Genomic DNA, 25,735 nt, shown 5'->3' with positions numbered 1-25,735 from the left:
ATTTGAAAATGTGCAACTCCTTATCCTTATTGCACATCTAGCCCCTGCCCCGCTCCGCACGCAGGTTTACCCCGAGCATACACAAGACAATGCGTTTGCAGGCAAATCGCGCATCAGAGGCACGAAACAAAACTTGCACCCCGAGTCCGCCCTGCAAGCCTGGCACCCCCGCTGGGGAACGGGCTCGGCGCCAGCCCCCAGCTCCGCGCGGCGCTAAAGCCCCGGCCGCCCCCGAGCCTCCGCAAAGCCTGGGGCCGGGCGGGGCGGAGGAAGCTGATCGCCCGGCCCGGCCCCGCCCCGCCCCCGCGTTGCGCCCGGGCGGGGAGGCGGCGGCGGCGCAGGCGCCTTCATTGCGGCCCGGGGAGCAGCCAGCGGCCTCCTGGCTCCCTGCCTCCGAGCGTGCGCTGCGCGGAGCCCGAGCCACCGCCATGGCCATGCTGTGCCGCCTGGCGCGCCGGGGCAGGTGAGCGCCCGGCCAGCGGCGCGGGAGGGGGACGCACGTGTCTCAATGTCACCCTGACCTGCCCGCCGCGTGTCCGGGGACGGGCTCGGAATCGAGTGTGTTCCCCGCCCCTTCCCTATTCCCTTCTCCCCCCCCCCCCCCCCGCTCTGCCTAGTCCCTTCTCCCCCCCCCCGCTCTGCCTAGTCCCTTCTCCCCCCAGCCCCTCACCCCATTGCTCTGCTCCCCCATCGCCCCCTGCTTCCCCTTTCCTCTGCTTTGCCAATGCTCCTCTATTATCACCCCTGCCCTGCTACCCCCTTCCTCTGCCTCCTCACACCGTCTGCTCCTTACCCTGTTCCCCTGCTGCTCCCTTTATCCTATTACACTGAGCCCTCTTACATTATCCCTGCTCTGCCCTTTGTACCTCAGCTCCACCCCCTGTTACTGCCTAACCCCACTCTGCTCCCCCCACTTCGTTACGCCCCCCCCACCCTCCCCAGCCTAACGAAATCGTCTCCTCTTATCCTCTACCTCTCTGCCATGGCAGGGGACCAGACCAGTTAGTGGCCAGTGGTTTATTCATACAGTGATTTCTAGGTCTGCTTTATTTTGATCTTCCCAGGCTGGGAAATTTGCTGGTATGGGCCCTCTTCTCAGGTCAGGTTCCTGCCCTTGTGGCAAGGCCAGGACTGGGTTTGGTTTTCTGGCTGTGGTTAGATTATAATTTTAAACTCTCAGCAGCTTCACCCTGTGCTAGTGCTGCAAATGCTTCTGCAGATCTGAGGGGTTCTTGAAATGGGGCTACTTCTGTGACTAAAGCTAGCCAGAAGTAGAGAACCTCTGCCCCCCTCCCCCCTGCTTAATTTCATCCATGTCCTGGCAAGTTTCTGTGCTGCGGGCTGGAAGCCTTAGCTTTGGCACCCCTGCATGAAGCTGTAGGTGCGGTGACCTCCCAGCTCCCATTGGCTGGGAACCATGGGCAATAAGAGCTGTGGGGGTGGGATCTGCAGGCAAGGGTGGAGTATGAACCCTTTCTCTCCCCTCCCTCCCCCCGTCCCCGGGGCTGAAGAGCCGTGCTGTCCACTTCTGAATCTGAGAGGCCAAAGATAAATGCCCTGCACACCCTCCTGCATCCCAAGCCCTCCCCTGATTTCCCACTAACTCCCTCTGAGCATGCACCTCTACCCTCTGACTTTGCCTTGAACCCACTCCAGCACCCTAACTTCCACCCAGACCCAGCATCCACCTAGCCTCTGGCCAGGAGCCCCCTCCTACAATCCAAACCCTTTGGCCCATCCCAGAGCCCCCTCCTGCATCCCAACACCCTCATCGCAATAGCCTTTATTCCCAGTTGGAGCCCTCACCTTCTTCCCCCTTCCCCTCCCCCCAACCTAACCCTCTGCTCCAGACTGGAGCCCTCTTGCATCCTGAACTCCTTAATTTTGGCCCCATCCCAATTATAGAATTGCCAACTTTCCTGAGTGAGTGAACCAGATGCCATTGCCATTCTTGGCATTGGTGTCCGGTTGAAAAAGTTGGCAGGCCAAAGCCTAGGGGAAGCCTTGAGGTCGTCTCCTTCTCCCCCGTGGAGGTGTGTGTTGACTCAACTGATTTTTTTTTTCTGAGGGTCATTGTCCCCAGTAGGAAAAAGTTGCCCAACCCTGAACTAAACATACTAAGGTGTTCAGAGACTTGAGCTCTTCAAACTGCTAAGCCCCAATGACTAGATTTTTTCATTTGTGTAAAATATGTGGTGTCAGAGAAGCAAGGATGGTTCAATAATACCTTCTATTGAACCAAGTTCTGTTGGTCAAACAAGCTTTTGATCTTACTCAGAGCTGTTCTTCAGGTCCTCGAAAGCTTGTGTGTCTCACCAACAGAAGTTGGTACAATAAAATATATTGCCTCACCTATCTTGAGTCTCTAATGTCCATAGAGCAATACGGCTACAAATCAAGGAGCTGGATGTTGACAACTGTCATGATTTTATACTGTTTGTGTTGTCAATGGTGTTTTCCCTAAAGCCTTAGCTGTTGGAACCAAGAGATTCCATAAGAATCTTGGCTTTTGTTTTAAAAAGAAGAGATTTCTATTTGTTTTTTGCAGAGAAAAGATCACCTGGGGCTGGCAATACATTCATAATTTCTTAATTACATAGAGAGAAATGCTACCAATGCTGCTCACATTGAGACATACCTTATCCCACAAGAAATCACAATGAAATTAATGGGACAACTTGAGAAGTGTTATAGATCAGGGCAACTGCACTTGTATTCCACTCTGTGTGCCAGCAAGGCACCCACACTGTCATCCAGCTGCCTAGTTATTACCTTGCTAAGGTGGGAATCTGCAACTCTCTCTTCTGACTGGGATATTTCCAGACTGAGCAGTTCCCTGCCTTTGTTACATTATGCCTCTCAAAGACAGTTTGCCTAAACAAACCTGTTTGCTTTCTTTTAAAAGACTTAATAGTGCAATTGTTGTGGTTATAAGTTACCACCCAGTTCTTCCTATGCAAGTCTATTTTTATTCTTGAGGTAAAAGTGTTACAGAAATAAAATTTCAAAAACAATTCCCTCTGCTTCACCACCTGATTCTAGCAGGTAAGTCCTTCTGTCTCCCAGAGGGGTCTCTTTTGTAGTTACAAGTTCATAGCAATTTGAGATCTGAACTAGCACACTCATGAACAGTGGAGTCCATCTTCCCTGCAGTTTGAAGAGCTGGTAGATAGTGGACAATGGGACTCGCTTCCTAGGGCATAGCTTCAGAAGGATGGATTTACGGTGGATCGTTTGCATTCCTCTTACCTTCCAGTAGAAATGTGAATGGTTAACTGGTTAACAGAGTAGTCCCCCAGCCTGCTCAGCCCCATTTAATCTATTAAACAATGTATAACTGGTTAACTAATTAAATGGGAATTTACATTCCTACCCCATAGTATTTCATTGGAAATCCATTTTACATGTGTTGTCTCCAAATGTTCTTTGAAGTTCCTAACATTTCCTTATATACCTTATATATCATGCATCTGATAAAGTGGGTCTTTGCCCACGAAAGCTTATGCTCCTACACTTCAGTTAGTCTATAAGGTGCCACAGGACTCCTCGCCACTTATATACCTTAGTCTCTTAGAAAAGTTACAAACAATATTTTAATGTCACACAAATAAGTAAAAAATCAATACACTGGACCCCATAGGTATTAAACTTAAATCAGTAAACTTTACTGAATGAAGTTAAACTTTATCTTAATTCTATATGGTTTGTCCAAGATATTGTCACTGTCTTACAACAAGAGACTAATCAGCATAATAGTGTCAGGATCTGGCACGAGACCATTTGTATAACCATATTTGCTTTTTTTTAAAAATCACGAATATTGAATGCTCAACAAAATGAGGGTTTTTTTTTCTATTTTTCAGGAACAACACCAAGCTGATTGCAGCTTTGGGATGTTTGGCCTCTAGACAAAAACACTCTCTTCCTGACTTGCCTTATGACTATGGTGCCCTGGAACCCCACATCAGTGCAGAAATCATGCAGCTACACCACAGCAAACATCATGCAGCTTATGTGAATAATCTGAATGTTACAGAGGAGAAATATAAAGAGGCACTGGCTAAAGGTTTGTCTGGGTCTGTCAACAAAAGGGAAGAAAGCCCCTTTTTTTGGAGGGGGGGGGGGGTTAAGCCTAGTGAAGAGACATTTGAATAGTCAGCTCAGTAAAAGGAATGTACTCTATCCTTATATGCAAAACTTTCCCTTTAACTTCCATTGTGTTAAGCTAATTTTTATCTTCCATAATCTATGGTACAACTAGCAAGGGACTGGATTTTATGGTTAATTTGAATGTTGCTGATACGCTAAAGTTTGTTGTGAAGTTACAGTATTTTAAATACAGAGTAAACACAATTGACTTTACTCCATATTTACCATGTAACTAAGACTAAAATTTGGACCACTAAGTAAATTGCAGCCCTTTCACTGCATTTCTTAAGTAGAAGTTTTAAAATGTCTGAGCTGGTTTTCAATATAAATGTGAACTTTTTGATAATATAATTGCAGTGTGTTCAGAAATGCAAAAGTGTCAGTCTTGCTTGAAAAATATATTTTTACTTCAAAAGTGAGAATGTATGAGCTTATAACTCCTTTTAGGGAGACAGGATAATCTTATAGTTCATTAGACTGGTAGTCTTGAGATACAAGTCTTATTCCCAAGTTTGCCACAGTCTTACTGTTGTGACTGCAGGAAAAACACTTAACTGAGAACCAGATTACTTTTATAGATGGGATAAACTTAAGTGTCCACCTTCCTCTCAAGTGTGTGATATTATTAGTGGGCTCAGACTTGAGGTTTTTCTGAAAAATTCTCTGGAAGTGCACAGTATTAATAAAGTTGGCAGCAATAATCTTAAATACTGTTAGCATTGTTTTTAAATATGTTTCAGTATAATTATATTGAGAAGTAAATCTTGTTCTGTCAGAATACTGGGCTGGTAAAAATGAGCAAACCTTCCTTTAGCAAGGCAGATCAATTTTGGTTGGTGCAGCAAAATGCCTGATTATTTTAGCTATGTTCTGTCTAAAGTCACATCTACTATAATTGGTTATTACTTAATAATAATGCTAGTGGTGCTATTTGCTGCTGTGCATAGAGTCAGAAGTGCCAAAAAGCTGGCAACCGTGTTGAAACCCCCAAGAACCCCCAGAGGATGCAGCCAGCTACTGCTGCATCTCTGATCTCAACCACCAGCAAGCTCATGAAACTGGTGCTGCTTCACTGTCTTGATATTATTGAAAATACTCGCTCAGTGTAGCAGGCAGGATTTCACCCACACTGGAACTGCTGTGACCAAGTAGTTTCACTTTCTGGCCACGTTGAGGCAGAATTCCAATGTGACAGTTTGTCCATGGTGTCCAACCAGTTCTGAAGCAGTAGCCACTAGAGTGGCTACTGCTATAGCGAACTAGCCACACTCAATTGGCCAAATAGCCACATGTAGCTAGCGACTAGCATGTTGGCTGTTGAGAAACCACTGTATTTTGATTTATGTTGGAGAGACTGGTGCAGATTGAATCAAATCCGGACATCTCATGAGAAATGTAGACAAACGTTTCAGTGGAAAATGAAACAAACATCTGTATGCGACTTAATGGCACAAATGAAGCACATCCTATCTGAGCATTCCCTTCACTTTTTTTTTTTGCTGGCTGTCAAACTGGGATGATTGGTGCTGCCTACCCAAGCCATATGCAAGAAGATGACTTACGCACTACTGTACATTGTCATGTGATGGTTATTTATCAGCATGTGCAATTCATTTCCAAAACTAGATGAATTTAAATGCTCTTTGAAGGTCAGTGGGATTTATGCACATAAATCAGGGTATTTCTAAAAATTTCTTGGTATTTAACTAGGTCATTCATTTAGAATCCCCCCTTTTTTTCCCCCAAAGTTTTGTCTAGGAGAAGCATAAATTTTGTTCCCTCTTTTGTCTGGATTAAAGAAAGCATTTTCCCTTTAGTAGTGGTTAGAAGAGAGCTTTGTTGCAGAGAAGAATGAGAGAAAATAGGATTAAGGAAGGAAAAGTGTAAATAGGAAAAGAATCAGACATATTATTTATATTGCACAAGTGTATAGTAATTATAAATATAAAGGATTGTTGCCTCCATTGGTTGCTCCTGGATAAGCAGATATCTGCAGCATTGTAAACTGTCCCTCACATGATGTATTAATGGTACATACCAAATATTTCTTAGATGTGTACACACAGCTTCCACTGACTTCACTTTGAGTTGCATGTGTGTATCAGAAAACTGTTTATCCCTAAAAATAAAAAAGCTTTCAGATGTATTCTGTATATCCTTAATCTTCTGCTGTGTAGTATTTTTGTTAATGTACGGCAGTGTTAGTAAATAGTTGTCTGCATGTTTTTTAAATAGAATCAACACTCCCAGCAGCGTGAATTTTTGTCTTCAGAATTCGGTTTCCTAAACCTAGCTAGGAAAGAGCAAAGTCTGTTTGGTCATCTAGTTTAAAAATAACCCCCAACACATAAGCCACATGCAAAAAGCGTGCTTTCTTAGAATTAAAACTTAAACTAGAATGAAATTTACTAAGAAATGTTTTTGTTTGACCACATATTATATTTAAAGCCGTGTTAACCTGTAGGTGTATGCTATTTTGTACTCTGTTAATTAGTATAGCATAGCTGATCTAAATGTTAGTGTATTTAGAGACCATTGCTTTCCAGAGTTGTGTATGCACTTGAAAAATACCAAATTAACAAGATACCTGAAGAAATTTATGTCCAGTTTAGGAAAGTGGTTAAATGTGTGGCATGGCGTGTCCTCCTCCCCTTCCCCCCCAGTTTAGGCCCCAATTCTGTACCTGGCCCTTCACAGTTTTAGGGATTTGGTAGTAGTTGTGGGGTCAGATCCTTGGATAACTAGTTCTTTAAGGTGTAGACCTTGTTTTCATATGCACTTATACAGTCTCTACCAGATGGGGGCCTATGGTTAACTGCAGTTAATAGTTTGCCTACGGTTTCTGCAGGATCATAGAATACTAGAACTGGAAGGAGGCTTGAGAGATCATTAAGTGCTGTCCCCTGCACTCACTGAAGGACCAAGCACCAAGTCTAGATCAGCCCTGATAGATGTCTATCCAACCTGCTCTTAAATATTTCCAATGATGGAGATTCCACAACCTCTCTAGACCATTTCTTCCAGTGTTTAACCGCCCTGACAGGAAGTTTTTCCTAATGTCCAATCTAAACCTTCCTTGCTGCAATTTAAGCCCATTGCTTCTTGTTCTATCATCAGAGGCCAAGGGGAACAATTTTGTCCCCTCTCCTTGTAATGCTCTTTTAGATACGTGAAAAAAGAGGTTGACCCTCTTTAGTCTGGCAACATCTGTGGTCCAGCATGATTTTAATTACCCGGATGTCCACTTTTGGGTGTGGTCACATTTCCCACAGTCCCATAACGTTTGTTTACAGCCACCAGTCCTGGCTCTCAAGTGTTCTGTGCCATTGTTTAGTTCCAGTTCATTCCTAAATGTCTTCTAAGAGACCAGCAAGCAGTGGAAACATTGGTAATGCTGCTAGACCATACTGTCCTCCTGTAGTTCTTCAAAGTCTCTTGCTTTGGATCATCAGGTCCTGAGGGTGCCAGATTAGAGAGGTTCAACCTGTAGTAAGTACATGTTTTACTTCTTGTACAGTAACATGCAGCTCTGTTGAAGCTCATGCTGGTTGCAAAATCATCATAACTTTGTCTATCAAGTGGTTGTTTGGGTTTTGGCCTCAGTTTTCTAAATAGTGATTTTGAATAGCTAAGCTGAGCTGTCTTTTCACATCTTGTCTTCACGGGGGGCGGGAAAGCAGCGTTCTTACTCCAGTTTAGTTAACATGTGCTAACTAATGTGAGGTAAAATCCTAGTGAAGACAAAACTGTTTGTAGTTTTTACCGGGGTTAGTAGGTTAAGATAAACCAGGTTCCCAAACCTCTCCACCCTCAGTCTTTACCTCATCCTGACTCCCTATGCACTGATTTTTTTTCCTCTTCACTCAGTGCTCCAGGCATGATAAATGATATGTTCATGCTTTTGGGGAGGGGCAGGTGATGGCTCTGTAGGCTTCCCAGTCATTTTCTGCAGGGAAGCAAAGACATCTGCAGGGGACATGAATTCAGAACACTCTTGTGAGTTAGGTACATTTTACAACCTATAGCATCTGCATTTTACTCCCTTCTGCTTATCTTGGCAAATGGAAGAATGGTGAATGATTAACTGGTAAGCCTCACTCTTAACAATGAGACTTACTGGTTCCAGTTAACTAGTGGGGCTTGAAATAGCTCATTGCCTGCCATGGGAAGGGGGCTGCTCCAGCCTCATGGGGCTTGCCACAGGCAGAGGTGCTCTGGCCAGCCAAAATGGAGAGGGACCTCCCCCCCCCCCCCCCCCCGCCTTTGCTTTAATCAATTAACCGGTTAAACACTGTGATACAGCTAAATACTGTGCTATGGCTAATCACTTACACGGGGTTTTAGATCTCTAGTGTCAAGATGTCAGAAAGCTGAGATGTTAAAACCGTTTTGTGTTGAATGTAGCGATGGGCACAAATGCCACAAACTTAGCTTTTCACAGTCTAATAATCTATTACAGCACTATAGTATAGTGAAGTATTTTTCTTGGTATGATCAGTGCTTACTTCATTCATTACTGTGGCAACACTTTCTTCCATTTAATTCTGTTGATCTTCAGGTGATGTTACAGCTCAGGTGTCTCTTCAGCCTGCCCTAAAGTTCAATGGTGGGGGTCATATCAACCACACCATCTTTTGGACAAACCTTTCTCCTAACGGGGGAGGTGAGCCTCAAGGTTAGTATTCCTTTTTGATTGCTTACCAATATGTCAGCATTAACACACGCAATTAATTATGACAAAATGAGGCCTGTAAGGAAATGTCTTGTGTGCCGTGTCTCACTTAAGCTAAAAGATCTTGAAAAATTAAGATGCTTCAAAATTGGCAGTCTTCTAATATGTTTGCTAGCACCTAACATTGAGCCCCTGATCCTGATACGATTCTGATCCTTAGCCCTCCACCAAAAATTAAAAATTTTGTTCTGTTACTATGTAAAATCAGAAAGTGTTGTGAGTAGAGGTGTCAGTTCTCAGTGTCTGGGATTCATGATAGTACATAATAAAGATAGTCAATTCTGCTCTGGTAGAAACTAGGCCTTTGTTGCTGTGAAGTAGTTAACAATGACTCCTCAAAGCATGTTAAGGTTAAGATTCTGTCATGGGTATATTTTTATTAAGTTAGGAACTTTTACTAAAGTAGCCACCCAGCTGTGATGAAGCACAGAAGTAAGGCAGTAATACTGCTCCTCCTAAAATAACCTTGTGACCCTTTTCCTGCCGCTCCCTTTAGGATCAGAACCCCCAGTTTGAGAAACACTGGTCTGCCCTGTGAAATCTCTAGAATAGGGTGAAAGCGCACGCAAGACCAAATTTCACAATGGGAGACTAGATTTCATGTTCCATGATGCATTATAGAGCCCTAGTCAGTACAGAACTATAACTGGGTTAAAAAAAGAATTAGTTCATGATGATCAGGGGTACAATTCTATGTTCTTGGTGTCACGAAGCCTCTTACCAGATGGAAACTGGGACTGAATGACAGAGGATTCATCTTTCAATAAATTGCCCTGTCCTGCTGATTCCCTTTGAAGCACCTGGCATTGGCCGGTGTTTGGAAAAGAGAGTACTGGGTTAGTTGGCCCATTGGTCTGACCCACTATAGCTATTCTTATATTAGTCACAGAGGGTTGCAATATAACTGCTCAAATATTGCCTTGCAATATGGGATGCAGAGTCTAAACATGTTCTTATAATTCTAATCCTTAGTTTAACAATACCACGGGTGAGCCAGGCTGATTCCAGCTCTGTATTGAGGCCTTGGGGGGCTTTGGCATGAGCTGGCACCTGCTCAGTGAATATCAGAGGTGCAATCTGTGGGAAGGTTTACAAAGATACTTGTCTTGCATGCTAGTACTCTTCAAAAATACTCCTTCACCACACATGTTCATCCTTCTGGGGATTATCTGTCTTTCTGACAAAACACACAAGGCCATAAGTACTGGGTAAGAACATGGTAGTACCTTTACCTTGATTATTGCACTTTGCTGAGATTTTTTTTCTTTTTAAACGGCAGTATCTATATAAACTACTAATGTATAACATTTGATTTTTTTTTTTTTTAACATTCTTTTCTTTCCCAGAAAATGAGGAAGGGGCAGCCAACTGCCTCTGCCTCTCTCTGACTTCAAAAATAAATCTTCATGTGAGCTGGAAAATAGTGTAAAGTGTGTGTGTGTTTTATTATAAATTTAAGGGGAATTGATGGAAGCCATCAAGCGTGACTTCGGCTCCTTCGGAAACTTCAAGGAGAAGCTGACAGCAGTATCAGTTGGTGTTCAAGGCTCTGGCTGGGGGTGGCTTGGTTTTAACCAGGGCCAAGGCTGCCTGCAGGTCACTGCTTGTTACAATCAGGACCCTCTACAAGGAACAACAGGTTAGTTTTTCTTGTTTTTGTGTTTAAATGATCTGTGAAAGAAAACACATGAGGAAAATAGCCTCAGTGACCGCTAGAAAGGGCAATTTAATACATGCATCTTTTATTCCCCTAGTGAATGTGGCTGCATGTGACTGTCTGTTTACTGAAAATGATGAAAAGTAGTACAGTTACGCGGATCTGACTTATGTCGGATCTGCACTTACGAACGGGGCTTTCTCGCCCCGGAGCTCGCAGGCAGCGGGACCGCCCAGAGCGCAGCAGTCCTGCCACCTCGACCTCCGGGGCGAGAAAAGCTGCTCCGGGTGCCTCTGGTCTGCTGGGGACCGTCTCCAGCAGACCAGGGACACTGGGAGCAAATCCGCAGCGGCGGCGGGGTCCCGCGCCTCTGAGGCTTTGCTCTGGCAAAGCCTCAGAGGCGCGGGACTCCGCCGCCGTGGCTTTGCTCCCAGTGTCCCTGGTCTGCTGGAGACGGTCCCCAGCAGACCAGAGGCACCGGGAACAAAGCCGCAGTGGCCAGAGCAAAGCCTCAGAGGCGCGGCACCCCGCCGCCGCTGCGGCTTTGCTCCACGTGTCCCTGGTCTCCTGTCGGGGGGTGGGGGGGACGTGCAGCTAGTGCACCCCCCCCCCCCCCAGCAGACCAGGCTTTTGTTGTGGACCCTGGGGTAGAGCAGTTGGGGTGCTGCCGGGTTGGTCCTACAGGGACCTACCCGGCAGCCCAGCTGTTCTGTCCCAGGCTCGAGATTCAGCCGCTGTTGAAACTGATCAGTAGCTGATTCCAGGAAGCTGGGGGCAGAGCAATTCTGCCTCCAGCTTCCTGTAGTCAGCCCCTGGTCAGTTTCAGCAGCAGCGGCTGAATCTGGAGCCAGTTCCGACTTACATACAAATTCAACTTAAGAACAAACCTATAGACCCTATCTTGTACGTAACCCGGGGACTGCCTGTAATTTGGAAGGCACTCCGCTACTGTGGTGTTGAGGGCCATACACTTGACTAATCTATATAGAACAGAGCATGGGATGAAATGAATATTTGTGGATCTGCAACTGTAAAGACCTGGATTCAGTTGCAATTCCTTGTTACTGTAAATATTCCTCTCTTCTAAAATTCTCAATTTAGGTGTTTTCTCATAAACTAGGATATATAGATAGATAGCTAAATCAGTGTAATGAATGTATTTTGTGGCTTAAACGTATTATAGTGGAGTGTTACATAAGCACAATTTCTCGAAGTATGGTTGTTACATCACAGGAGAGTATTTTGCTGTAACTGTGTCCCTTAAAATAGTTTTCCAGTTCAGAACTTTATTTTTAGAATTCAATTATGCCCTCAGGATTAGGTGTATTTGTAGCTATGTATCACTAAATCAGTTACTGCACTTCCTTTTCTACGGGAAGCAACTTTATAACCTGTTCATTGTCTTTAGCTGTTACAGAAATGAAGAATAACGTGGTTAGAAATATTTTGAAGTAAAGTTTTGAAATGTTTTTTATTCATCTGAAAATATTTTTCATAGCCTCTCTAAGTTAATTTGTCATCTTCTCTAGGTCTTATTCCTCTTCTAGGAATTGATGTGTGGGAGCATGCTTATTATCTTCAGTATAAAAATGTTAGACCTGACTATCTAAAAGCTATCTGGAATGTGATCAACTGGGAGAATGTATCTGCGAGATATACAGCTTGCAAAAAATAAAGTGGAGGTCTCAGACTATTACAAGATCAGCAGTTGTATTCTGAAATCACTTTTGTAGTGTGTTTACTGGCTTGTTAATGAGTTGATCCACTATTGAAAATACTTTAATGCATCTAATGAAAACATTTGCAATCAAGCCAAGTGTTGCTTGTCTAATTCTGTAAAAGGTATTTATACATAGACTTAAAGCTTTAAACTCTTGCGCAACAAGTGGAAACAATTCTGTAATTCTTTACGGGGGTATAACTTTAAAATTTCATTGTGGTTCTTCATCACAGTGGCTTTGTGAGGAATACTTACATATGAAGCACTATAAAGAGCTTAATAAATGACATACCAATGCATTTCAAGTTAAATATACAGGGCTAGGGAACTTTCTTTGGAAAGTGATGGTAGCAAACTTTATATTTTTTTCAAGACTGCTGAATGGAGGTATAGTGGGATACTTGATTCACTTATGATTATGCCCTCAAAGCTTCCGTGTGAGTTTTTTTGGTCCCTTTTTTTTGGGAGAAGTTTTCCCACAGCTGCATACTGTTCCACATAGAAATATAACTGATGGAAATTGACAACGATCTGATTGTTTTCTGATGCTTTTTGATCTAACTTAAATCCTTGTTGCACTTAAGAATTTGAATAGAAATGTATGTACCTCATTTATGTTGCCATAAATAAAAAATTCAATAACAAAATCTGTAGTTATCCAGATATTTTTCTCTTCGCCTGCAGCACAAAGGGACCATCAAGCTAGCTGCATACAGCAGGCATCACCACAAACTTCCTGGGATCTTTGCGGATACCTGATAGAAGGCCAAGCTAAGCTTTGTGTGCTCTGCACTTTTTTGCCTATACATGGGTTACTTGGCTTTAAAATCAATGAAAGCAATATTTGGCCTCTGACTTTGTGGTGAAATAAGCTTTCCCCTCTCTCCTCCTACCCAAGGCACTAAGAAAAAAAACTTTTTTTTGAACTCAGTTCAGGTAGAAAATGTGGTTTAGCAAGAGGATGCAGTACTGGGAGCCAAGTTTAAATTATGAAGTAGAAAGCCTTGATTTAAACAGTTGATTGAATAATCTTTTCCATTTGTACTTCATTTTTCATAAAAAGTGCATTCTCATTGATGGAACTACTAATGTTGATTTACAAGAGAGATTTTTCACTAGGTTTGGTACATCTTTTTGCCATTTAGGAGAGTATAACTGTACATTTATTTAAGTAATTGTACAGCTTAATATTTTCATTAGCATCTGTTTAGTCCACCAAAAGCACATTCTGCACTTTATAGCTGAACCTTTCCTTGGCAAGAGTATATCTTGCACGTGGGGACAGGCAGCGCCCCCTGCGATCCCTATGGGCATTTCAACTTTGTCAATGTTAACTTTCTGGTCAGCAAAGAATGTGCTTGCTTGCAGTTTTCTGAGTAGTCCTGTGTGTTTAAAGATGGGAGCATCAAAAATCATATCTGACCAGCCAACACTGATGTCTGTGAAACATGCCACCCCTCATGATTTGCCAGTGCTTGCATAACCATGGAAGAGTAACCCTTTCTTTAGGTATATTTCAGGGCAAGAAGAAAGGGCGGGGGGAGATATTCCAGGATAGGTATATGTGTTATAGGGTGTTAGTGTGTAGTTTTCATGATTAACCGATAAGCCTGGCCTTATTTATCAATCCTAACTAGATGCATCCCCTCCCTTGTTGCCTCCTACAGAGGCGGCAGCAGCAGCGGCCAGGTGGGGGGGAGGGGGGGGAAGAGGCAGGAGCTGGTGCTTGTGGCTGGGAGCCAGCTTAAAAGCTTCTGGGACCTGCCTGAGGTAAACACTGCCTGATGGGAGCCTGCACCACAAACCTCTACCCTCACCTGGAACCCCGTCCTTTACCCAGACTCCCTCCTGTAGCTTACCCTCCCACTCCAACCCCCTGCCCTAGCCCTCAGCCCTCTCCTGTCCCCCAAATCCCCAGACCCACCTCAGAGTCCATACTCTTAGCCACATCCTAATCTCGTGCCCCAGCCCTACCAGCCACAGATACAGTAGGATAAACCATAAAAGGGGACAGGACTTATTTGACAACCCAAATGAAGGGCTGAATGTAAAGGGCCCAGAGCTGGGGCTGAGGACCCTAATGAAGGCAAATAGACTAGTGATTGGACTCTGGTATCCTAGAAGGTGTTCACTTGGACTTGATAACTTGTCTGGGGGGTCCACACTGAAGACCCAGTCTGCAGGGAGGGCCAGGAGTGAGAAGACTGCAGTACCAAATCCAACTGCTAGAAGACACTCAAGAGGTGACTGCCTGGCACTAGATGCTTGAAAATTCATGAGATAAGGTGGGTGAGGTCATGTCTCTTACAGGTTCAGTTTCTGTTGGCGGAAGAGATCAGCTTTTGAGATTACATAAAGACCTTCATGACTGGAAAAGGGACTCAGAGTGCCGCTGCTAAGTGCAAGCTGAGAGAGATTGTTGGGCATAATGAGTTAGCACATGTTGCAAGAGACCGGGGCAATGGATATCCTAGGCTGAAGTGGGGCTGTGCCTCCCCAAACAGACTGGCATGGCCCTGTCCAGGCTTTGCCCCAGACCTGCCTTTTTCCGGTTCCCTTCTGTTCTTTTACGGCCACAAGCTGCCTTATCCATTAGCCACTGGGAACCACCCCCACCTCCCTCCCTTCAGCTGATGCCAGCTCGAGCCTTGGGGAAGCTCATGGTGGCTGTCCAGCTGCTCTCGGGAAAGGTGGCTTGCTCTGGGGCTGCACCATGGTCCGACTCTGGCGCATGGCTGGGGCAGAGCCTCTGGGCTGGAGGTGGAGGGGTCTGGCCAGGAGAGAGGGTGCAGGAGCTGACTGGGGTTTTGGTGGGAGTGTGTGTGTGAGGGGGATGGCTTGGGGGTGCTAGAGCTGGGGCCACACTGCTCCAATAGGAGCTGAGAAACTTTGCTGGTGGCAGGAGCAGTGAGCAAAGCCTCCTCCCTTCTCCTCCCATACTTCGCCCCCTTCGTTCCCCCCATGGTTGAGCAGAGCCCTGTGGAGCAGCCAGCTCAGCCCAGTCCAACACGCAGGCATGGAGCCTGTCTCAGATTCCTGTAGAGCTGCTGACTGGGAGCTATGTAGGTAAGTGCCTCCCAGCCAGAGCCTGCCTCCGGCATCCTAGTCCTTCTCTCCCCTCAACTTCCTGCCCCAGGTCACCACCCAACCCTCTGTATCTCTTCTCCCCATCTTCTCTAGGTCATATCCTAGACCCAGTACCCCCTCCTACACTTGACCCCCAGGCTAGAATCCTCTCCTGCATCCATACCCTCTCCTGGACCCTGCACCCCAAGCCTCTGCCCCAAATCATTATACTACTTGTTCACCCAAATTCCCTCCCAGACCCCACACCACCTCCTGCACCCTAGTCCTCTATCCCAAGCTTCTTTCTGCACCTCACCTGCCATCCCAGACTCTAGTTCCCCTCCACAGAAGTGCAGCCCTTGCCCACTTACCAAATCTTGGAGTAGCCACCAAGTAAAAATTAATGTCCCCTCAGCACTCTCCCCTCCCCCGGACAAAGAGGTTGGATATGGTGTTGTCATTTTGTGAAAATTTGTGGATGAGATCACATTTTTGTCTCATCATTTTTCCATGTGAGTTCATTTGGGAGAATGGTGATTGTCTTATTTCGGCCACATTGTTGTTTAATACACTGGATGAGGTACGCCACGTGTTCTGACAGGCGTGTGTAGGGCCTATGGACTTGACAGGTATGTTGTGGAGTGTTTGATCATAGCAGTGGATTTATGGCTCCATACAACAATCTAACCTACCAACCTTCCTTCAGCATTTCTGCAGTGACAGGATAACTACCCACTTAACTCATGTTTTAAGAGCCCATTCAAGATGAACTCCTTATGCCTAGCAATGTGTTCCACCTGTGCTCCACTTTTTTTTTGTTTGCTGCTGCATTGATCCAATATTTTCAGGGAAGTGTCCATGATGACTCCACAACCTCTTTAAGCTAATTCAGACCCCACCCCAAATTTTTATGTGTAACTGGGATTATGTTTTCCAATGTGCATTACCTCACATTGATCAACAGTGAAAGTGAATTTCATCTGCCATTTTATTGCCCTGTCACCCGGTTGTGCAAGATTCCTTTGTAATGCCTCATCATCTGCTTTAGAGTTAACAATCTTGACTATTTTTATATTGTCTGCAAATTTTGCCATCTCACTATTTATCCCTTTTTCCAGATCACTTATGAGTATGTTGAACAGCATTGGTCCCAGCACAAGTCCTTGGGACCCTGCTATTTGTTTTTCTCCATTTGGGAAATAAACATTATTTCTACACTGTTTCCTATCTTTTAACCAGTTACTGATTCATGAGGAAAATCTTCCCTTTTTATCACATGATTCCTTATTTGCTTAAGAGCCTTTATTGAAAGGATTGTATCAAAGGCTTTTGAAAATTCAAGTACACAATATCCCTAGATCACCTTTGTCCACTTGCTTATTGACCCCCGCAAAAAATTATCATGGACAGATGAGGCATGATTTCCCTTTACAAAGGCTGTGTTGACTTCCCCAGCATAACATGTTCAGGGGGTAGCTGAGTTAGTCTGTACAGGATAAACTTTAAAAAAAATGGTCTGGTATCACATTATAGACTAATAAAACATGTAGTTGGTATCATGACATGTTTTGTTAGTCTGTAAAGTGCTATCAGACCATTTGTTGTATTTTAAGTTTATCCGTTTATCCAGCCTAACATGTTTATCTAGATGTGTGATGAAATAATTCTGACTTAACTATAGTTTCAACCAGTTGCTTGGTACTGAAATTAGACTTACTGGCCTGTAATGGCCAAGATCACCTAATTATATTTGACTTCCCAGGCTGTATGCTACTTTCTATTTTTTCTCACTAGGATTTGACTTCCAACTTTTAAAGGATGATTGTTTTGTTTTTGTTTTTGTTTCTAATTGGCTCTCTTTTTCTGTTTAGCCATGGTGGTCATTTTTGTCCTTCTTGGTGGGTGGGTGGGTGGGTTTTTTTTGTATTTGGGGTGTTCATGTGTATACATATATAACTTGGGCCTCTCTTTTGGTGTCTTAAGTTTCACACATCATGCGGCATTTCACTTTTGTGGTGATTTCTTTTAATTTCCATTTAACTAGCTTCCTCATTTTTGTGTAGTTTCTCTTTTTTGAAGTTAAATGCTACTATGGTGGGCTTCTTTGTCATCTTTCCCCTTACAAGAATGTTACATTTAATTACATTATAGTTGCTAATACTGAATGGTTCAGCGATATTCACCTTTTAGATAACATCCCGTGTGCCACTTAGAACTAAATCAGGAATTGCTTTTCCCCTTGTTGGCTCCAGATCTAACTAGTCCAAGAAGAAGTCATTTATGATGTCTAAAAATCCATTACATCCCATTCTGAGCCCACAGTCAATGTGAGGGTAGCTGAGATTTTCTTTTATTATTGAATCTTTCTCCTGTCTTTGTAGCCTCTCTAATCTATATGAGGATTTCACAGTTAGGGTTGCCAGGTGTCCGGTTTTGAACCGGACAGTCCCGTATTTGAGCTTTCTGTTTGGGAAACAAATTGAGAAAATATAAATATCTGGTATTTTCTAAATAAGATGTAATGTAGATTGTGATGTAATGTCAAGTGTGTCCGGTATTTTTGTTGAAGCCATCTGGCAGCCCTATTCACAATCACTAGCTCACTCTTAGGCAGGTGGATGATAGTATATTCCTACTGTTATACAACTTTTATTCAGGTATGGATTATTGTATTATTAGCAAGTCACTGAAATGGCCAGCAGATGGGGCTTTTATACTGCTGCTAAAACTCAGTTGAGATCTCCGTTTGCTTTCATTTGAGCAGTTAAGAATTTTAATAGCTGTGCTTTTTCTTGTGATGGAAAGCAGAAAACCATTTTACCTTTTTTGTGTGTATATGTGTGCGTGCGCGTGGGGGGGAGAATACAGAGTTATTCAGGCCTGCCAAAAACAATTTCAGACCCCAGGGCAGAACAGTCAACAAGTCCCCACACGTGTACAAGCCAGGCGGTATACCTGACATCTGGGTGTTGTCACACCTGCGCTGGTTGGTGCCTAATGAGCTGCCAGCTGCGCTGCTAGGCACGCTTTTCTGGCATGGCCAGGGCTTCCACATGCCCACCCAGTAGGGTTGCCAACTATATAATTGCACAAACCAAAAGATCCTTGCCTTGCCCTGCTCTGCCCTTTCTCTGAGACCACTCCCTTCTTTGAGGCCCCACCTCTGCTCACTGCTCTCTCCCCTCCCTGTCTCTCACTCTCCGCCACCATCACTCACTTTCTCCAGGCTGGGGCAGGGGGTTGGGGTGTGGGATGAGTTGTGGGGTGCAGGCTCTAGAGGGGTGCTGGCTCTGGGATGGGACAGGTGCTTGGGGTTTGGGAGGGAGTCAGAGGGTTGGCACTTACTTTGGGCAATTCTTTAAAGTGACCATCACACCCATCTGGCAGCATCTTCTAAGCAGGTAGGACGAGGGTGTGAGTGTGTGTGTCTGTGCTGCTGCCCATGGGCATGGTCTCCAAAGCTTCCATTAGCCACACTTCCCAGCCAGTGGGAACTGTAGAGTTGGCACTTGGGGCAGGGGGTGGTGTGCAGAGATCCTAGCTGAGGGGCTGCTGGGACAGTGCTGACTGCTTCAGGGAGTGGTATGAAGTGAGGGTAGGCAGGAAGCCTGCCTTAGCCCTGCTGTGCTGCCAGTAGTGGCAGCAGCTGTGGGCCCGGGGTCCTTTTAAATTGTCCCGGACTCCTTCCTCTCCTCATCAGTAGGCCGCAAATTAAGTATTTTTTGCTTATTAGTGATCATAGAAGTGAGGGGAAAAAATTGAGATGAAACCTGAATCTTTAAGAATGTTTGAGGGTCTTGCAATTGCTTGTTTTTACATACCAGTTTGGACATATCTCCCATTTAAGTTGTATGGTAACTTCACCCAGAAAGGCCTAGATTTGTACGAATGAGAATTTCCTCCTTATGGTAACACATTTCCTCCAAATAGTTAATGTGGGCAAATGCAAAATCTAGGCACAGGAAATGTAATTATTAATTTTATTCACAATTGTGTCACTGTGTGTATGTTTGTGGGGTTCCCCTCCTACTTTAGGGATTCTTATAGAGTGAAATAGCAAAGCAGATGTAAAACATTATCATTCTGCATTGGTAGCATTTCACTTCAATAGTATACTCCTTTTTCACAATTGTATATGATTACACAGGTGCAAGGCAGTGAATCACTGTCTATAGTAATATCAATAATATATTCAGGGTAAAATTCTTGGCTGGATTTAGAAATGATAAAAGGAGGTTGGTTTATTACTATCTAATAAATAAAGTTATTTCCCTCCCCTTTGGCTTTTCTTAGACTTGCTTCTGGTTAATAACTCAAAAATGTGTTCAGATGTAATCTTGACTGCCACTGTTTTTGATCCAAATGTTGGGCTGAAGAATGAAATTGCCCTTTTTAATAAATTATAGCTACCAATGTGATGTTATGTAACCCTGTGAATGGTGGCCCAAATGTTATGAGTGGGATTTTATAAATGAAACTGTTAGCTGCTTTTGAATTAATTTGTTAGTAGCCTGTTAAGAATTGCCTTTGAAGAATGTTATTTATAACTCCTTTTTAATACATTGCAGTGACTCCATATTGTAATTGAAACTCCTTTTCAACCTTTATACTGCCTTAACTCTAATCTCATTTAAAAGTGTAAATGTGGGCGGGCATGTAAAAGGATCAGTCCCCGAAGCCAGCCTCTTTGGGTGACCTGCTACCAGCACCACTTTCATGGCTACAGAACATGCAAAAGAACCCACTCGAGAGAGACAAAAGCCCTATCAAGAAAAAGATCAGTCACATCTGCAGTTAACTGATGATTTATGATCATGCAGTGCCCTGAGGCAGTGATACAGGACAGGATCAATGGACTAAACAACATAGAAAGGTGGGTGCAAAACATTAGGATTGGGTCTTTTGGTTCTACGATCCTCCTCCAGGAGCATTGGTGTGCACCAACATGACCTGGCTCCCCTCCTTGTGTCTAAACCACCTGGCCAGTGGACTAGCATGAGAAACGGAGGCTGGTAATTATATCCCATCTGTAGAACTGTGTGAATGTGTGGTAGATAATGTTAGTAGCTAGGGAAAATAAACGCAGCTTGTTGCCTTATCCCCCAAACAAGATTTTGCTAGTTCTGTTTCTCTACAGTGCAACACAAAGAGCTAAGAAAACACTTTCCTCAAGGCAGTTGCGTTCAGTATTGTGTGTGTTTTCAAGTACAGTTTTGAGACGTTACCAGCAGATGGAGGTACATAGCCACTGTATTTTTCTCTGGCAGGTTCTGTAGATCATAGCAAGTCAGCAACACAGTTAACAGTGATGCCAAGCTTGGAATTCCATACTGTATTTTTTAGTTTTTGTAGGTCTCTGTGTCTGCAAATATTTTCTCTAAACTGGTGGCTTTGTGTGATTTAAAAATAACCTTAGCAAACAAAGGAGCTTTAAGACCATTATCTACGGATGCAGACAAATCTGTATAAAAGTAGAGAATCAAGCCTGTCATTTCTCCCACAAGTTAGACTCAAGTATAGGTCTACTGACTTCAGAGTTTCTGAAACCCATGAGAGTAAGAAAGAGGAGAATCAGATCCCAGCAAAACCCAACTCTTTTTAAAAAAAATTTCATTCTTAATAGAGTGAGTGAAGACCCAGGGTAGGGACACCAGGAACTTTGCATTTTCTTTTCAGTGTGCAGGTTCCTAAGACATCTCTACACTTTTAAAACTTTTCACAGCATAAAAGTGTCTTGTTGTGCTTGGGGGATATTCTAGAATATCCTGGCTCCTATTTTTGTCAATCAGGGCAACCACTGTTGGAGAAACCACCTGTCAAGAAGCCTCAGGGCTTGATTACATTTAAAGTGCTGCTGCTATAGGGCTTAGTGAAGATGCTACATATGCCAAAAGGAGAGTTTCTCCCATTGGCGTGGTTAGCTGCTCTGTCTCAGGGTAGTGGATTATGTAAAAAGGAGAAACTCTCCTGTCATCATAACGCTGTCTAGACTAGGGCTTAGGTCAGAATAACCATGTTGCTCCAGGATGTAGATTTTCCATATCCTAAATGATATAACATGGTTATATCAAACTAAGTTTATAGTGTAGACCAGGGCTCAGTATGTGGGGAGAAGTGAAGAGAGCATACGGTCAGATTAAATGGTCACAATGGTTCCTGCTGTACAATCTCTCTCACACACACCTCTCCCCCTCCCTCTCCTTCCCTCTCCTGGTTGGTTTTCAGGCACTCACTGCAGCTCCCCATCCATGGTGGCTCGGCTCTGGCTGATTGTCTGGTGCAGGTATTGGACCTACAGGCAGCAGTGGGGAAGAGCAATGTTGGGCGCCCCACTGGCCTTCACTCATGTTGGAATGGTGGTGTGGGAACAAATTTGAGTGGCATGGAGACCTGGTGCATGAGGGCTGTCTGCCTGCTTTGTGTTTGTTGAATGTTTTGATGGACTAAACATATTCATGTGGAATGTTTTAGTTTAATTTAATCAGCATTTTCTGACAGCAAGCTGCCAGCCATCTATAGGGACTAGTACACAGGTCTCCTGAGACTTTTTTTTCCAGTGCCCTATTCACTGCAGCACACTGCTTCACAGACAACTTGGTTGTAAAGAGATGTGTGGGGAAAGGCATAATCTGCCATGACAGATCATGACTGAATTACTCTCAGGAGAAATTGCAACTTTCTCAAACCTAAAGGGCTCCCTAATTTGGAGAAATGTGCCAGGGAGTCCTATTCCATAACGTGGTCTACAGCATAAATGGGATGGATTACAAACTGCTGTTGTGGGGGCAGAATGTTAGGTACCTATGAGTGAAATAATTTGGAGCCTGATTTTTAGAAAGACCAGACTCTATTTGTGAGGTGCTGTTTGCACCTCCAATTCTGTCTGAGCCCCAGTGATGCACTCTGAGGGTTTGTTTGCACTACAAGGGCATTTCCCATGTAACTTGACTGGCAGAGCCCCCAGTGGAGATGTGGCATAGTCCAATAAAAGGGCTTCTGCCAGCATAGCTAAAGTGGTTCAGGGATGTAGCTTATCTATGCCAACAGAAGCAATATTCACTCTCGCAGTTATGTCTACACCAGAGGTTTTGCTGGCATAATTATGGGGATTAGGAGCATAATTTTTCCCACTCCCTCTTTCTCCCCCTTCCTGGTTGACATAGCTATGCTGGCAAAAAAGGAATAGTTAGGGCTAATCCAAAATTGTCTGTTCAGTCTTGAAAGTGCCAAATGAGTCACAAGGAGCCTTTTGCAAATGTTGGCCCTTGGAACAAAATGCAAAGGCCTTGATAGTCAAAGTCTATTACCTTCCCATTTGCTATCCTACAAATTCTGGTTAGCAGATAGTGATAATATGGAGAAAAGGAAGTTATCCTTTTCGCTAATACAGATTAATCCTCCCTAGTCTAGCACTCTGGTCTGTCAACATCTGTGGTCTGGCATGATTTTAGTTAGCTGGATGTCCACTTACTATGGGTGTGGCCAATTTTCCTGCAGTTCCATAAAGTTTATTTCCGGCTACCAGTCCCGACTTTCAGTGTTCTGTGCTGTTTAGCACTAATTTACCCATAAATGTCTTCTAAGAGCCCAGGAAGCAGTGGAAATGTTGGTAATGCTGCTAGACAATAATGACCACTCATGTTTGGCAAATTCTCTGGTTCAGCATCAGTCAAGTCCTGAAAGTCCCAGACTAGAGAAATGAATCCTGTAGTAGCTTTAAAGGACAGATATGGAATATATATGCCTTGAATTATTAATAATAATAGTTGATACTTTTTGGCCCTCAAATTAGAAAAGCAGCCCACCCAAGTAGGAACTACCTATGATGACAACAAGAAAATGGTTCATATGATATGAGACGCTGTGGCTGTGTCTACACTGCACCCCTTTTCTAGAAAAGGGATGCAGATTAGACACATCGGAATAGCAAAATCCGCGGGGGATTTAAATATCCCCCGCGGCATTTGCATTTACATGGCTGCCGCTTTTTCCGGCTTGGGGATGAGCCGGAGAAAAGCGGCAGTCTAGACGTGATTCTCCAGAAAATAAACCCTTTTCCGGAGGATCTTTTATTCCTACTTGTACTCAAGTAGGAATAAAAGATCCTCCGGAAAAGGGTTTATTTTCTGGAGAATCACGTCTAGACTGCCGCTTTTCTCCGGCTCATCCCCAAGCCGGAAAAAGCGGCAGCCATGTAAATGCAAATGCCGCGGGGGATATTTAAATCCCCCGCGGATTTTGCTATTCCGATGTGTCTAATCTGCATCCCTTTTCCGGAAAAGGGGTGCAATGTAAACACAGCCTCTGTGTAAAGATCCATACATAAGCCAAGGCTGGGCGGTCCCCTCCCTAGCTATCTCAATACTCATTTAGCCATTTTAGTTTCAGATTTACTAGGCAAGAATCTCATAACTTGCATTTCTCTTCCACCTAGCTAAAAAAAACCCTGTAAGGTACCAAACAAGGATCACAGCTTATGCGCAGAGTGTTTTCACTCCAACTAATGCTCTACATTGTGTTCTTTATGAATTAAATATACTGTGAAATCTTTTATCCTTGATTAGAATCTACATTTTTTTTTTGCCATGAGTCGGATCTACGTTCTTGTGTGTGAAAAATGTGCCTTGTTCTAATGTAAGTCTGAAATAAGGTGAAATGCTTATGTATAATTATGTACAAAGAAGACATGGAATAAGTCCACCAAATTTAAAAGATAAGGAGTCTTATTGATTTTCATCTCTCTATATATACTTTAGAGACTTGTGCATCTGTCTGCCTGTGAGTCCATCTGCCTGTCTGCAACTCCATTTATTAAAGTTCTCCTCCTAAACAGTAAACGCTAGGGCCACCAAATTTGGTATGCAGATTCCTCCTATCCTAACTTAAAGCAAGCAAAGAAGAATGAGGGGGAAATCTCACTCCCCTGGGATACAGAGCCCCCTGAAGGGTCCGAGGCCGGAGGTCAAATCAGTGAGGCAGGAGAGAAATCTAGAAGGAAAAACTTTATGATGCATGCATGCAGGCTGACAGCAGAGCCATCGCAGTCAGCCCTGAGTTACAGGTTTTTGGATCCTTTATACAGAATGCTTAGAGTAGACAGTTCAGTTGTGGATTGTTTTTCTTTAACATATCAAAGTCTCAGCAGAAGCACTCTGAGACTTCTGTTCACCCCAGGAGTGCTACAAGTAAGTTTTACAGTACAAAGCCACATCAGAACTTGAGTGGAGAAGTCTACAAGGCAAACTGTGACAAAGATAAGGGTTTACATGACAAATTGTGACAGACTAGGAGTATCCATGAACTTGAGATAGGCATTGTAAGGGTCTTGATTAGAGCTAATTTGATTTCTCTCTGTTACAGGGAGAGAGGCCTGGAAAACTTTTTAACCCTTACAGCAGTTTTCTTTTAGAGACTTTTGATTTCCTGCACAGTCCCCCCTTTAGACACAATTGGAGTTATTTGATTTTTCTCCCACAAGAAGAACCCCCAATTTTTTGTTTGAACAAATCTCAGGATTTCTAAACCACTCTTGTAATATTTTGGAGGCTGATTCCATTTCTGCAACTCAAATTCTGCTCTGTCACAGCATCATAAATCCTCCATACTTAATGAGTTACTCAGTGTAATCCATTGTAAGTAAGACCAGAATTTGGGGCATTAAGATATGCAAAAGCTCTTTCTTTAAGAGGCAGTGTCTCCAGTCTATACCTTCCATTTATCACTCTAGAAAAGGCACTAATTGGGCCAATCCATCTGTTTGGCTGAAAATAGTTGGGAGCTCAATTCTCCCCAGAGTCTGCCAATGCAATTTTAGAGAGGCTTGTTCAAGAGTGTTAGGAGCTGTTCCTTTGCCCCATTTCTAGGTCTCAGGAAACTTTTGAAAGACATTTGAATTTAATTACAATTGACAAAACCAATACTGCTGTAGATCAGGGAAGAAACAGTTATAAACCTTTAAAAATGATAAGATAGATTTGTGTATATTTGTTACATAATATCAAGTGTAGGTTTTTTTTCACAACTAGTTGAACATTTGCATGTCTGAATTAAATCCTGTCTCTGCGTCTGAATCAAAGCCCACTGAAGTCAATAGGAGTCTTTCCTGTGATTTCAGTGGGATAGGATCAGAATTTGTATGAACAGCTTGCTTTTCTTATTACATTGCTGGGAATTGGAGTTGTTCCTGAACTTCATTTGATGTTAAACACAAGTCACTGCTGTGAAATGGCTGCTATTGTCCATCTGTCCTTATACACTGAGGTTTGGATGATATCCTCTCCAACTGTTTCAGGATTGTGAGTATTTGTGTGGCAGACAGAGCAGTGCTGGAAAGGAGACAATACAGGATATGAAACTGAACAATCAATTTTTAAATTATGTACAGTGGTTTGGATCCTGAGCTGTAGCGGGG

The 25,735-nt window shown here is 43.6% G+C and overlaps 1 protein-coding gene across 1 annotated transcript; it reads left to right on the top strand.

Moving 5' to 3' along the window:
- The first annotated feature begins 398 nt into the window (after nt 1–398).
- SOD2 (superoxide dismutase 2) lies at nt 399–12,900 on the top strand. Its single transcript, NM_001317049.1, is given in 5 exon segments — nt 399–463; nt 3,864–4,066; nt 8,708–8,824; nt 10,341–10,520; nt 12,068–12,900. Coding segments are annotated over 5 exon segments (681 nt in total). The 5' UTR covers nt 399–428; the 3' UTR covers nt 12,214–12,900.
- Nucleotides 12,901–25,735: the final 12,835 nt, after the last annotated feature.

The sequence above is a fragment of the Pelodiscus sinensis genome, chromosome 3 (assembly GCF_049634645.1).
Source record: "Pelodiscus sinensis isolate JC-2024 chromosome 3, ASM4963464v1, whole genome shotgun sequence".
NCBI classification, from domain to species: domain Eukaryota; kingdom Metazoa; phylum Chordata; order Testudines; family Trionychidae; genus Pelodiscus; species Pelodiscus sinensis.
This window is presented reverse-complemented; position numbering and strand designations above follow the sequence as displayed.